The 12,480-nt window shown below is 36.7% G+C and overlaps 1 protein-coding gene across 1 annotated transcript in view; it reads right to left on the bottom strand.

Moving 5' to 3' along the window:
• LOC105458242 (RING finger protein nhl-1) overlaps positions 1-12,480 on the bottom strand; it is a 63,156-nt gene that overhangs the window by 30,980 nt on the left and 19,696 nt on the right. The window contains exons 3-4 of the mRNA XM_011703409.1: positions 3,880-4,061; positions 2,697-2,930 (exon numbers count right to left, since the gene is read on the bottom strand). Coding sequence (XP_011701711.1) covers positions 2,697-2,930; positions 3,880-4,059 — 414 coding nt within the window. The 5' untranslated portion in view covers positions 4,060-4,061. The remainder of the gene's footprint in view (positions 1-2,696; positions 2,931-3,879; positions 4,062-12,480) is intronic.

Here is a 12,480-nt window from a genome sequence, read left to right as displayed (position 1 = left end):
GTATATTCCGTGACAACTGTTAAATCGATGGCAATAAAAATTAATTAAGTCTAACCGTAGCGAATCAAATAATAGATACATATTTTGCCGCGTAAATTCCCAAGTGCAATCGCGTGTCCATACAGTAATGAGATTCGGTGCATTACAGGATCAATCGTGCGGTTGAAAGCCCCGCGACACGGAAGGTCCGGTTGTTAACTAATTAAAGCCGGTGGCAAAATCGTATTCTAAGCTTTTCTGCAAATTACTAGCCGCTTTTGAAAAGATTCACGGCGCTGAAATTTGTCCATTACACTGATTGCGAGAAAAATGATTTGATTATGTCAACAACTGATCGTAGAATGCATTTTGGTGAGATCAAACAGAATTTTCAATTATCATTTTATAGCTAATTTAGTAAACTTATCTATAAGGATTTGGTTAGTATTTGCGATTGAATCTAAAAAATACTTCTAATTATATTCGTTAAATATTTTTTTCACTAAAAAGTTGTGCTGACCTAACTAAATTTTAATTTTATTATCAAGAAATGTTGGCATATTTAATAAGAAGGAATAATAATCATCTGATAATTTTTAGAAGAATTTTGATTCGTTCATTTTTCAAACATAATACTGATTGAATCTACTAAAATTTTATGCAGCCAGATTCTTTTTCCAGTGTAACTAATTAAATCAAAAGAAACATGATGCAGAAATGAAATATGAATGTTTGTATACACAAAGGGAGTATAAAATTTTTTTCTCGCGCAGTAAATAAATTTATGTAATTAAAAAGCTCACGTACATCGAGCGTCCTAGATTCCTCACGCTGCTTTTCATTCTACGTATTCTATTATCATAGCCAATTATCATAGCCAATTATTTTCCTCCAGGAAAAAAATAATTACAATTGTTTATAATGTTTAAATGCTTTTGCAGCAAAATTTTAAAATTAAAATTGTCAAAGAAATATGTATTTTAATTTGTAACAATTTAAAGGAAGACTTGAAAGTAAGTATTTTCCATAGTACAAATAATAAATGTTTTTCTGGAAATTCGGTTCTCGCTTTATCGATCCACGTTCGCGCTCCTAAATAATTGTGAAACATAATGAAATATAAACGACGATCAGCATCAATTCTCGGGGAATCCGAACGGTGAGAGCGGGCCATATTTCAAGCACGCGCGCGCAATTTCCATGGGTACGGAGGAAGACTTGACAGATTCGACAGAGTCGTGTTAGCAACTTTGATCATTGAAATGTGTTCGCGAATCTGTGCGCCTTACACGCGCGATATCCCGCTTGTCGAAGCGCGATCTCGGGTATCTCTGGACTGTCTCAAAGACGATCGCGCCTCGAAGTTTATTCCGTCACTCGAAATAGACGTGATTCATCGAGGTGCTCCTGGAGACATACGGCGAATTCGCACGACCCCGTACGTCATTCCGTTCAATGCATACAATTTGTCTCCCAAAGTTCTTAATGTCAAATTATCGAACGATAAATTTCGGCACGTAACAGTTATAGTTTTTTTTCTTAATACTAAAAATACTGTATAACGCTAACGTTTCTTACTTATTAAAAAGACCGGGAAAATAAATTAAATTACTATAAAAGTAAAGAAGAGAGATGAAAAATCACATACTTCAGCAGTGTGAAGAATATAATATAAAAGATGCAGTTATATTAAAAAAATATAAAAATATTTAGAATTCTATCTTATATATAAAAAAAATATAATGTTACTTTAAAAATAGATATGGTCAATATTGACCTTATGGTACTTCTGATGTTAATTGAATTGTTTGTTAATTGAATTTCAAGAAAGATAATTTTTATCTTTTGTTATTTTATTAATTTAACTTTTCTTGGACAAGTTGATTTAAAAAAAATGTAGTATCTCGACTCTTCAGATACAAATAATAATTCTTATACAGAACTTTTGAGATAAAATATAAAGATAAAATATCTCTGCAGTTTAGTGATATAAAAACTAGTCGTTGAATCGTAAGCTTGATTATTTAACTTAATTATCACTCCATAATCTTATTTCGTATTTAGTTGATTTTATCGAATTCAACTAACGGCTTCATATCGCACGCCGTTAGCAGAAAACGAAAAATCTAGGTCGCAATCTTGTTTCAACGTACGTCCCTATCGTACACGGTTAATTGCAATGCGCGAAGTTGCGCGGCAATAAATTTTCCGTTGGGACGCCGAAGGGCACGACGTAACGAATTTAAAGTACACCGATATCGAATACCGTAACACAACAGTTTCCGCTTGTCTAAATGCATTACAATGTCTACCGACAAGCGGAAGAGAAAATTAGTTATGGACCCGGTAAAATGAGTTTCTGCGATCGGTACAATAAAATTTCTGATGACAGGCTTGCCTTTTTGAATATATGATGGAAAAACTTCATCAATTGTCACCCACATAAACGACGATAATGAAAAGAAGTATTAAGATTCATCGTTTTACTTCACGCAGCATTAATATTGATTCACAAAGCATTTCTCGATAAATATTTCTAATATATTAATAAATACAATTAATTAATTGATAACTTCCCTTATTTTTTTATTATATCTTCTCATTGCTTCTAATTTTCATTAAATTTTTTTTCTAGATCAACATTTATTTTTTCTTTATTTTCCTCGATTTTTTCCCTGATTTTCTGAATTCGCGTAAAAAGGTATACATTATTGTACCTGAGAATTAATGCGGGCAATTTCGCGTCTCAGGATATCCATGTGCGCGTCCTTGCATTCGGGGCAGCATTTCTTCTCGCAATGCACGCACAGCTGACAGTAACTCTTCTCCGAGCAAACGCCGCAGCGTTCCATGGTCTGACCACTGGTCGGGTCCGGCAGTTCTCCCGTGATCTCGATATGCAATTCCAGGAATCGCTGCAGCGTCACGTTGGTCGGAAAGGCTTGCACGCCCTACAAATAGGATGTACATTCGGCTCAATTAACGCCCGTAATACGTGTACATGCATCAAGTATGCCGCTTATTAATGGACCGGAATCGAAGCACCGCGCGAATAATGCCTGCCGAATTAATTATACAACGCGCTCGACGTTCCTTTGTCAACATTGCCCGAGTGAAGATACTAACCTGTGAGTGTAAAAGCGAATGAATTGAAACGCTATTATTGTGAAATGCGGCAATGTTAAATATATCGTTATAAAACTATCTACGCCTACGCGTGTCCTTTTTCTTTGAAATTATTCGATTCTTCTAAAATATAATTGGAGTTAATTATGCAGCAATTGTGATCGAAAACTTTGGAATTTTGTTACTGCTTACGTAACCACGTTCGATTATTCTGAAAAAACAGACCGGTTTCGAAGGCGAAATTAGCACGAAACGCGAGAATACACTGGGTTTAATGAGAATTCTCTCGCGTTTGGATTCACCGTTGAATAAAGATGAGCTTACACATAGTGGCACATCGAGTTACGTTGACACGCACAGAGCAACATTTAATTTGTGCGACAAAACATAGATCAATTTTTCTTCTGTTTGCATTATTGTCCGATCGCAATTTACCGCAAACATTAAAAACATAAAGCCAATAGAGCGAAATGTATTAATCGCTGGAGAATCGGTTTTGAAACAAACGAATCGCGACAGCTTGCGCAATTGTGTACTTCTCGTACGTTTTGCGAAATAGCGAAAAGTTATTTTTCTAAAACTAACCACAGTACGTGCATAGACAATTTATTTCGACATGTAATTAATGAGGCACGAGAAATAATTAATTTCTCTTAACATTTTTCTCTTAACAACAATTTTAAAAATTTTTTCAATAATTCTAAGTATATAAATTATATGTCTTAATAGAAGTATATCAATTATACAGTCTAATAGAGTTAAGATATAATTTACCTGATATGGTATACGATGTTCGGCACGGCATTCCGGACATTTGACCTGTCGACGAACATAGTCGATAAGGCCGTCCATGCACGGTTCCATGCAAAAGCTGTGTTGACATGGCAAGAGCTTCGGATTTCTGTATCGATCCAGGCATATTGCGCAGGTTAGCAGCTGCTCGAACTGCTCCATGCCTAAAAAGAAGAAAACTCATTTTCAATCTTAGCGCTTTACATTGGAATTAAATAGGATCAGTTACATATATTGTATTAGTATTCATTTCTTCGACTATATCGAATTGATTTAGTATTTTAATATACATTTTGTTTTGTAATATAACAATATAAATGTACCAAGTTATATTTTTAACAAAAAATATGCTATAAATATCATAAACACTCTTTCTTTCGTATTCAACGGCATTTAAGAGTATTTTTAAGGATATCTGCGAAAACTTTCTTTTTCTATCTCTGTCATATTTAAAAATAAATTATCTATCTTAGTAATAATGTGATTAATATTGGTTTTTTTTATCGAAAGAATTTCACATTATTGCTTATTCGAAGAATAATGTTTAATGCGGATGCGAGGATGCCTCAATGCGTTTCAATATCTTGCGCCATTCTACATCGTCATAGTTAATAAATAGATTAACCGAAGTGTTTCAAAATTCAACTACTGCCAGAATCTTATTCATCCACAGCCACGTGTTAAGCGATTGAGGAAACAGCGGTTTGCAACAGCAGCTGATAGTGCTGTTGCATCAGTCATCTGACTGGACCGATATTTATACATTCATAGTAATAGAAATTCTTCTCAGCAATAATATAGTTCGTGTCAGAATTAAAACTAGGCGAAATTAGAAATACCAATATATGCGATACTTTTAATCCATTTTTAATATTATCGATTAAATTGTTTTATTAACGGCAGGATTTTAACCAATTTACATTTATCGTATGTATGCATATCTACGTATATCCTATTTATAAAATAATTAATTCGTTGTATATCGCTAATTAGCAGTTGCATGTATTCCATAATTTAATCGCTATGAAATCAATGTTCAAATTATATGACAATCTAGCGATTTCATTTTTCAATATATATACTATACCACAAGTGCCAGGACAATGTCAAGATCTTCGTGGAGTCATTGGACTTCTATTTTAAAACACGATGAATCATCAGCGTAAATTTGGTAGTAAAGAGATGGGTGAACCTAAGGGGCAACCCTGAGAACTTCTCGCGACGCAAATTATACTGAAACTGTTCGTAATTAATTCGCATTTGCGAGTGCAACGAGGAATTTTATTTTTCGTCCAATAGTTTGAATATTTTTTTTATTCGCAAAACTCGCAGCTTTCGATGAGAAAAAGTCTAACAATAAAAGTAAAAATTATAGTTTCAAGTACTTATCTATATGAAATTGCTAGTCTGAACGACTTGAAATCATAAATCAAATCATAATTCAACTTTGATAGGTTCAAAAATAAGGACGCCACAATAAATGTATTATCGGACTGTCGAAATTTATCGATCGTGGAAATAGTTTCGTGAAATGTATAACTGTCATGCTTAATAATATCAGATTGTGATGTATTATCTACTGACCGGCTGCGCAACGTTCAACTCAAAATGAGTAGAATTGTAGATCGGAAACCGTAATAAATATTTGAACGTCGCTAATGAGTGAATGATTACCAATGCAATCCACGAATTAATTATCGCGTTTGTATGAGACGCGTAGTAGGCGAGATAATCTCGATTAACGCGAAGTGAATGTTTTATTTAGCGCGACGTATATTCACAGCAAAAATACTTGTATTATGTTTATAAAATGTTTGTATTATTATCCCGTATCTGATATAGATTTAATCATAACGTTTAACCCAAGTGTATTATTAAATTAATAATAATTCTGACTTCTCTTATTCTGACTTATTCTCTTCTTATTATTTTATATGTTTCCTTTTTTTTCTCGCTTTTCTATTCTTATTTCTATTTTTTTAACTGAAACCCCTCTGCTCCTTTTTTTCTAGATGTTATAGCAAAACAACATTCTAAATCTGTATTCCTTATGCTAAATTTTTTAAACTTTTTTAGTACTATAACATTCTTTATTTGCGTAATTAATTATTGAGGTTATTTTTATTAATTTTTTCTTAAAATTGTTGACTTGATATTCGCACAATTTTCAATTTTAAAGACTTTACGAGCGTGACGCACGTCGAGAATCCGAGAATTCTATATAAACTCGCGGATCTATATTATTTCTTTCTCTGTTACGGAGGCACTCGATCAATGTCGATTATAATTCCATGAGACACGGGCTTATTTCAGATCCGGTCTCCTCGTAAAGCATCCGAAGTACTGTCGCTTCGACGACGTCAACGCAAACGTTCGTTCGTCACTAAGTTGGTCTGGCTAATAAAAACATTGACGTTTCATTAATATTTTCAGATATCTTTAGGAAAATTTAAATTTTCAATATATTCTTCTCTGTTGGTATTTTCCAACATATACGACTATGTAATTTTATTAAAAATTTTTTATCTTTATGTTACGAAAGATTCTATATTAATAAAATTTTATGTTATTAAAGTTAAATGAGTTACACAAACGCGTGTTTTAAAGCAAAACTAATACTTCTTTTTTTGTAGATGTTATGTTTTATAAATTAAACTTGCCCATATATGTTATAACGCACGTACATATATGTATGTAGCACTTTAATCATACATTTCGCAATTGATTCAATTTAATAGTAAATTAAAAATGTATAAATCTTAATAGCACTCTCGTGGCTAATTAAACGATCATGACGTAGAGATACGCAGTTTCTGCTGAGCGAATATAAAATCTCACGACGAATAAATTTAAGTATAACACCGAAACACTCGCAAAACGCACACGTGTATACGTCAATATCACATGGTGGAAAGGGGGAGGGGGAGGGTGGGCGTTCAAAGAGATTGTTTGAAACGTTAGCGAGTAAGCTACGTAGCTAGATGTCGAGCCAAATTCGTTTTAGCTTTCGCAAGTCTCTCTGCAGTGCTGACGTTGCCGGCGCGGCGCGGCGCGGCGTCGAAGGTCGCCACGTCGAGGACCGATCGCGCTTCCGAGCCGACACAATGGCAAAAGCTAGTACATTAGAAGGCATTGTTACTCTCAGACGAACCACTTGTTGGATCTTAAAGCGAACTCTCCCTCCCTCGCCCTCCTCACTCTTTCACTCCGCGTGCATGTTGGGGGTGCAACAGGCGGCGAGCAACGATTGTATTAGCAACTTTCATGGGCGTTGCCATGAGGATGAAACGGGATGCTAATTCTGACACTTTGACTGTGTGAGCCTCGAAACTTCATCGAGCAATCTACCCCCTCTTCACCCCCTCCCCCTGGGGGATACCCACCTACATTATTAAAGTCCTCGTTTCATCACGCCTTAATTGTATGATCATATTTCGTGGTGGATCATGGGGACTTTCTGGCCTTTCGAGAGGAGCCCCCAGCGGTCTAATAATTTCGAGTAAAGCGTTTTCACTGGAAAGTACCGTGAATAATGTTAATGTAAGCTCATGTATCTCCGAGATCTATTATAAGATCATTTATATATATAATAGCACTCACGTCAGAAAGATTTTCCATACTATTATATGTATCACTACTATTATTATTTTAATCATTAAACCACGGTGTCTAGTTTCTTTGTATATTTCCACGATCAATAATGAAATAAATTTGTATCGAGATTCATATCATTACTGCGTAACTTGTAACAGCAAAGGTAAAAAATTAATTTCTATAAAAATATATAAACGTGTAAAATATAAAAAAAAAATTAAACACTGAGTATACATAGTAACGCGGTATTTTAATATTGCGCAAATATCAGATTTGCAGACGATACCCAAAACACAATGAGCGTAACGCGTAATGCAGATTCGGAAATTCCGAGTGTCGTACTTTCACGAAACGAGGCTGCACACGTGGCGCATCATTATTCTCGTGCAGCAAAATAAACAGCGTCGCGAATGATTCAGCTTTTTCCTTTGTCCGCGTGCGGCAGAATTTGTGGGCGTCATTTCAAAAAGAGAACATTTCAAGTCGTCTCTTCCCATCTAATACGTACGCGGCGTAATTGATCACAAGACAATGAGAAAGAGAGAGAAAGAGGTTTTGCAGAAAATCTAAATTTATCATTTGTTACCACAAAATGCTTGCAAAATGCTAGCAGTGCGTTGGTATTTTGCTTCTTGTTCATCCAATTTTGATTCTGTCTTTGGAATGTTCTCTTAACCATTTGCGTAATTAATTAGTGTGATTATATCGTGATTCATTAAAATTCAAAGATATAGTAGCTACAATTAAATCAAATAATTATTAATAAATTTAATAAATTTGTTAAAAGAAATATTATCTATATTTATTAATATTATTAAAAAGTTGCTTATTAGAATGATATTCTCCGATTGTTAGGTAATATTTTCTTTAAATGCGTTTCTCTAACTGATTTAAGAGTTTGTTTCAGATGAGGGTTAAATCGTAGATTAAGGATCTCCGGACTAATGAGTGACTTTCCGCGCGTGTGAACGCGACAAATTAGCGTAAGTTTACAATCTTGAATTATCATGGTCCAACTATTGCGCCCCTAAATTCGGTGAACCTAATGACCGGTCTAGATCCTGAATGATCGCGAGGTTCCGCCGTGCACCTGCGTCTAATCAACGAATCCTAAATTGCTCATAGAGCGACGGGCATGCCGAATAATTTCTCCCGCCGCGGTGCACAGCACGTAATTTGTGTAGCGACTAATGTCTCGTAATCCCAGGCGCGCTCCCTGTGAAACGCAAACGAACGGGATAAATCTCCCTAATTTCGTTCGCGCGGGTAGACAGTGACATTAAGGACACTGGACATATCTCCGCGTTTTGCAACGTCAAAATGGAGAAGGCGCACGTATACACTTTAAAATTTGTCCCCCACGTATTATTCAAGTCGGCACTTTCAACACTGAAACACATCCGCTTCCGGACTCTTTAGAATCTTTTAATTAAACCCATACAATGGGGAAGGTCTGTTTTAAATTGAAATCGCCGTGTTTATTTTCCCTAAATCAATATATCCCCATCGTGTCTTGTTATCTCACGTAAATGATTTTCACAGCGTTGCTCTCGCGACACAAAGGAAATTGTCGATTTGAATTTAAAAACAGAGCGAAGTTCGTCTCTGGGTCGGTTCTTCCTTCCAATTTCGACGATCTTTCGTTAGATGGATAATTGTGTAAAAACTAATTAAAAATTATAAAATCAACTTTAAATACCCATTCGTATTTGTCAGTCAAAGTACAAGCCGTTATCCGAACTGAGCGCACTTTCACGATGCGGTAAGGCACTACCCTTGTTGACGTTCCGCCGAATTGTCGCGGACTGATCACGAGTTTGATCTTGGATCTTCGTTCCACTCGCGGATCGCACGAGGCGTTATCGATCATCCAGCCGCGTGTCGCGATCGATGCCAACGACAATGACGAGACCTAAAATACTTGGCATTCGTCACGAACAAAAGATCGCTTCCGATCGCGATCGCGTGTCGCTATTTAGAGCGTTTCGGACCGTCGCGCCTCTGGAATCGGTCGGTCCACACGAGATCCAGTATACTGACACTTCTCGACGTCACCGGCCAGACTTATGCTCGCGCGGCGCGAGCTATACTTAGCCGAGAGGACCTTCGATTTCCGGCGGCTCGTTTTCGGCGAACGATCTTCGGTGAAAAGCACACAAAGTACAACGCGCGGACTTGCGATCGGAAAATTTCGAATTCTCCGAAAAATGTATTTCTTCATAAAACTACTGAAAACGTATCGCAAAAACATCACTTTCGTGTTCACAAAATAATTTATACATTATATATAAAATGCTCTATTATATTATTGTATAATCATTAATATTTGTTATGTTACTGTGTGTGTTAAATTGTGTTAATATTAGTAGACAGAGAAATTATTTTTTATCTTTCTCGATCAATTATATTAAATAATAAATCTGAAAAATATAATAAAATCCTAATCTAATATCACAAGCTAGAAATTAAAAATAAATTTCCACAGAGTTTTCAGTTATGTCGAATCATAATTGCAAAGAGAAAATTTTTGGAATTCGATATTTGATAATTTTACCTTGCTCAGACGTATTGCATCAATATACTTAAACAAACATGAAAAAGTCTCGTGATTAAAGTAGAGGATATTGATGCTGATGCTATAATAATTAGCGGCACGATATTGTTCTCCCCCAAGCGTGAAATAATGAATTCGATAGCCGATTTCCAATTATCCGTTTTATAGAAACAGAATGACATGATATGCGTAACGAGGACTGTTTAATAATCGTTCCTGCTTAATGTCAACATTAATATGCATTCCGTCGGGGCGGATCAACGGAAATTCCTATTCAATCTGCCAGCGCGACGGCGAGCTGCAATAGCTCCGCTGCGAACAATATTGCGCCAAATGGCGCAAAATTGCGTCTCGCGATACTATTTTCTTCAATCAATTATAAATATAAATATACAAATACATACAACCGTGTGGTGGAAATATCGCCAAGCGGCCAATCATTTGCCCGTTGACCGTAAATATTATTTTCCCCGGGCAATTTTCACAATATTACTCATCGCTTTCCTCTTTCAATTTCGGGCTCCATATCAACGTCTAATCCAAATAATCGGATGGTGACCTCGTGGAAAAAGAAACATCGATAGAGGAAATCGGACTTTCAGCGGGGTCGTTTCCCATTTGTACGCACAGCGGATTGAACGGAATTATCGGACCGTGCACACAGAAAACTCCATTGACAGAAAACATTCGGGTAACATCGGATATCGTATCAGTCCTTTCATTTCCAAATATAATAAGCTTTTCCTAAATACCAAAAAGGTTGACATAAAATTTCATATTTGCATAAATCTCGTGTCTGCGATATTAATGCAGAAGAGACAAATGTAAAGTGTACATTCGACAAGAATTCTCACAGCGTACAATTCAGCTCACTTTTTTTTCCAAGCACGTAAAATTGCTCCCGAAGTTTTAACGATGTTAAACTCAGATTAAGGCATATACTGCGTTGAACGTTTAAGAAAGCGAGAGCTAAACCGCTGTCGCGCTCTTTAATTGCAAAAGGAAGAAGGCGGATCGTTGATCTAAAATCCCCACGTTCGTGCACGAAATAGCGGCCGACCACCACTGACGCTCGGCTATATTTAGCCCCCCCCGCCCGTTATCCGCTTATTTTCAACGCGATCTTAGAATAGCGGCACGGCGGAGCGGTTTATCGACCAGAGCTTTTCTCACGCTGGCAAGACAGTTTTCTACAGCCGGAATTATCCGGCCGGTTTATAAGCTCGCCCGTAAGCTCGTTTCCGCGAAAATTTAACGATAACTACAATTTCGTGCGCCAGAAGGTGCCACTCCCTACGTGAGACGTTTACCGCCCGCGTCATCTTTCCCCCTCGCCCCTCGGCGCGATGCATTTACACCTTATGTTCATCCTAAAAGCATCCCTCGCATCGTTCTCCATCACCCGCATTTTTCGGAAAATAGATTTTCTGATAGATATCTCGACTTCTTGGCTCGACCCATGGAACGCTAGCAGATGCGGCGTGTCTATTCAAAACTAGGTCGCTTTCGCTTTCATTATAAATGCAACTTTGTTATTACATATTAGATACGTAGATTTCAGTAAATTAACTTATCAAAAATAGCATTACATGTTATATGTATAAACAGTATTATATATTTTTTTCTTTCAATTTCAAATTTTTCTAAAAAGTTAAACGATTTTAGAAAATTTAAGGAAAAAAATATTACTCTAGACACACACACACACATCCGCGAAGTAGATGAAATTTTTTTGATAGTTTTAGACAAGTCCAGCGGATGACGTTCTAACGTAATAAAGCTGATGTGAGTTATATAGGAGTGTGCTGATATGTGAAGTTAAAAATTCGCGTTCATCAAAAGGGATAAAGTCACAACGGATGAAGTTGCGGCGACGGAGTTTTTAACGCATTCCGGTTTCATATTCATCACAGATCCGCTCGGCGATTTCCTAAGTTTTTCTGGACCTTCCGCATTTAAACTCGCCGCCCGTGGCGAGTTCTGTCGCCAGTCCTGCACTCCCTAAATCTTCTTTCTTACCGCTATGACGTAGTGAGATTTCCTCCGGAGTGCATCCGACCTACATGTTACATTCTCCAGCCGACTGCCGAGGCTTTATGAGATTGCGGGCGGCAGTTGTTTGCATTTTTATTTTTCGAACATTTATTCATGTTCGTTATTGTCTGTCATTAAATATTACTTCGTCGTATAATTTATCAGCGTTTAATCTGCACATCCAAAATCTGTCGGAGAATGATGAACGATAAACGAGCCCGCGGGAGATTGTTGATTTATCGCTAACTTTTTACCTCATCCTGCTGCTCTCAACTTTCTCATCAAGCCGCGATTTTGCGCTTCCCGTTGCTTGCCAATGACGTAAAGTGTTTTTATGCCACCTAGTCGTTTTATTTCGATGAAGAACTCTTTCGGTTTTTCTTAACAAGTAAACCCCCCCC

This window comes from Wasmannia auropunctata, unplaced genomic scaffold (assembly GCF_000956235.1).
Source record: "Wasmannia auropunctata unplaced genomic scaffold, wasmannia.A_1.0 LD334579.1, whole genome shotgun sequence".
Classification (NCBI taxonomy): Eukaryota; Metazoa; Arthropoda; class Insecta; order Hymenoptera; family Formicidae; genus Wasmannia; species Wasmannia auropunctata.
This window is presented reverse-complemented; position numbering and strand designations above follow the sequence as displayed.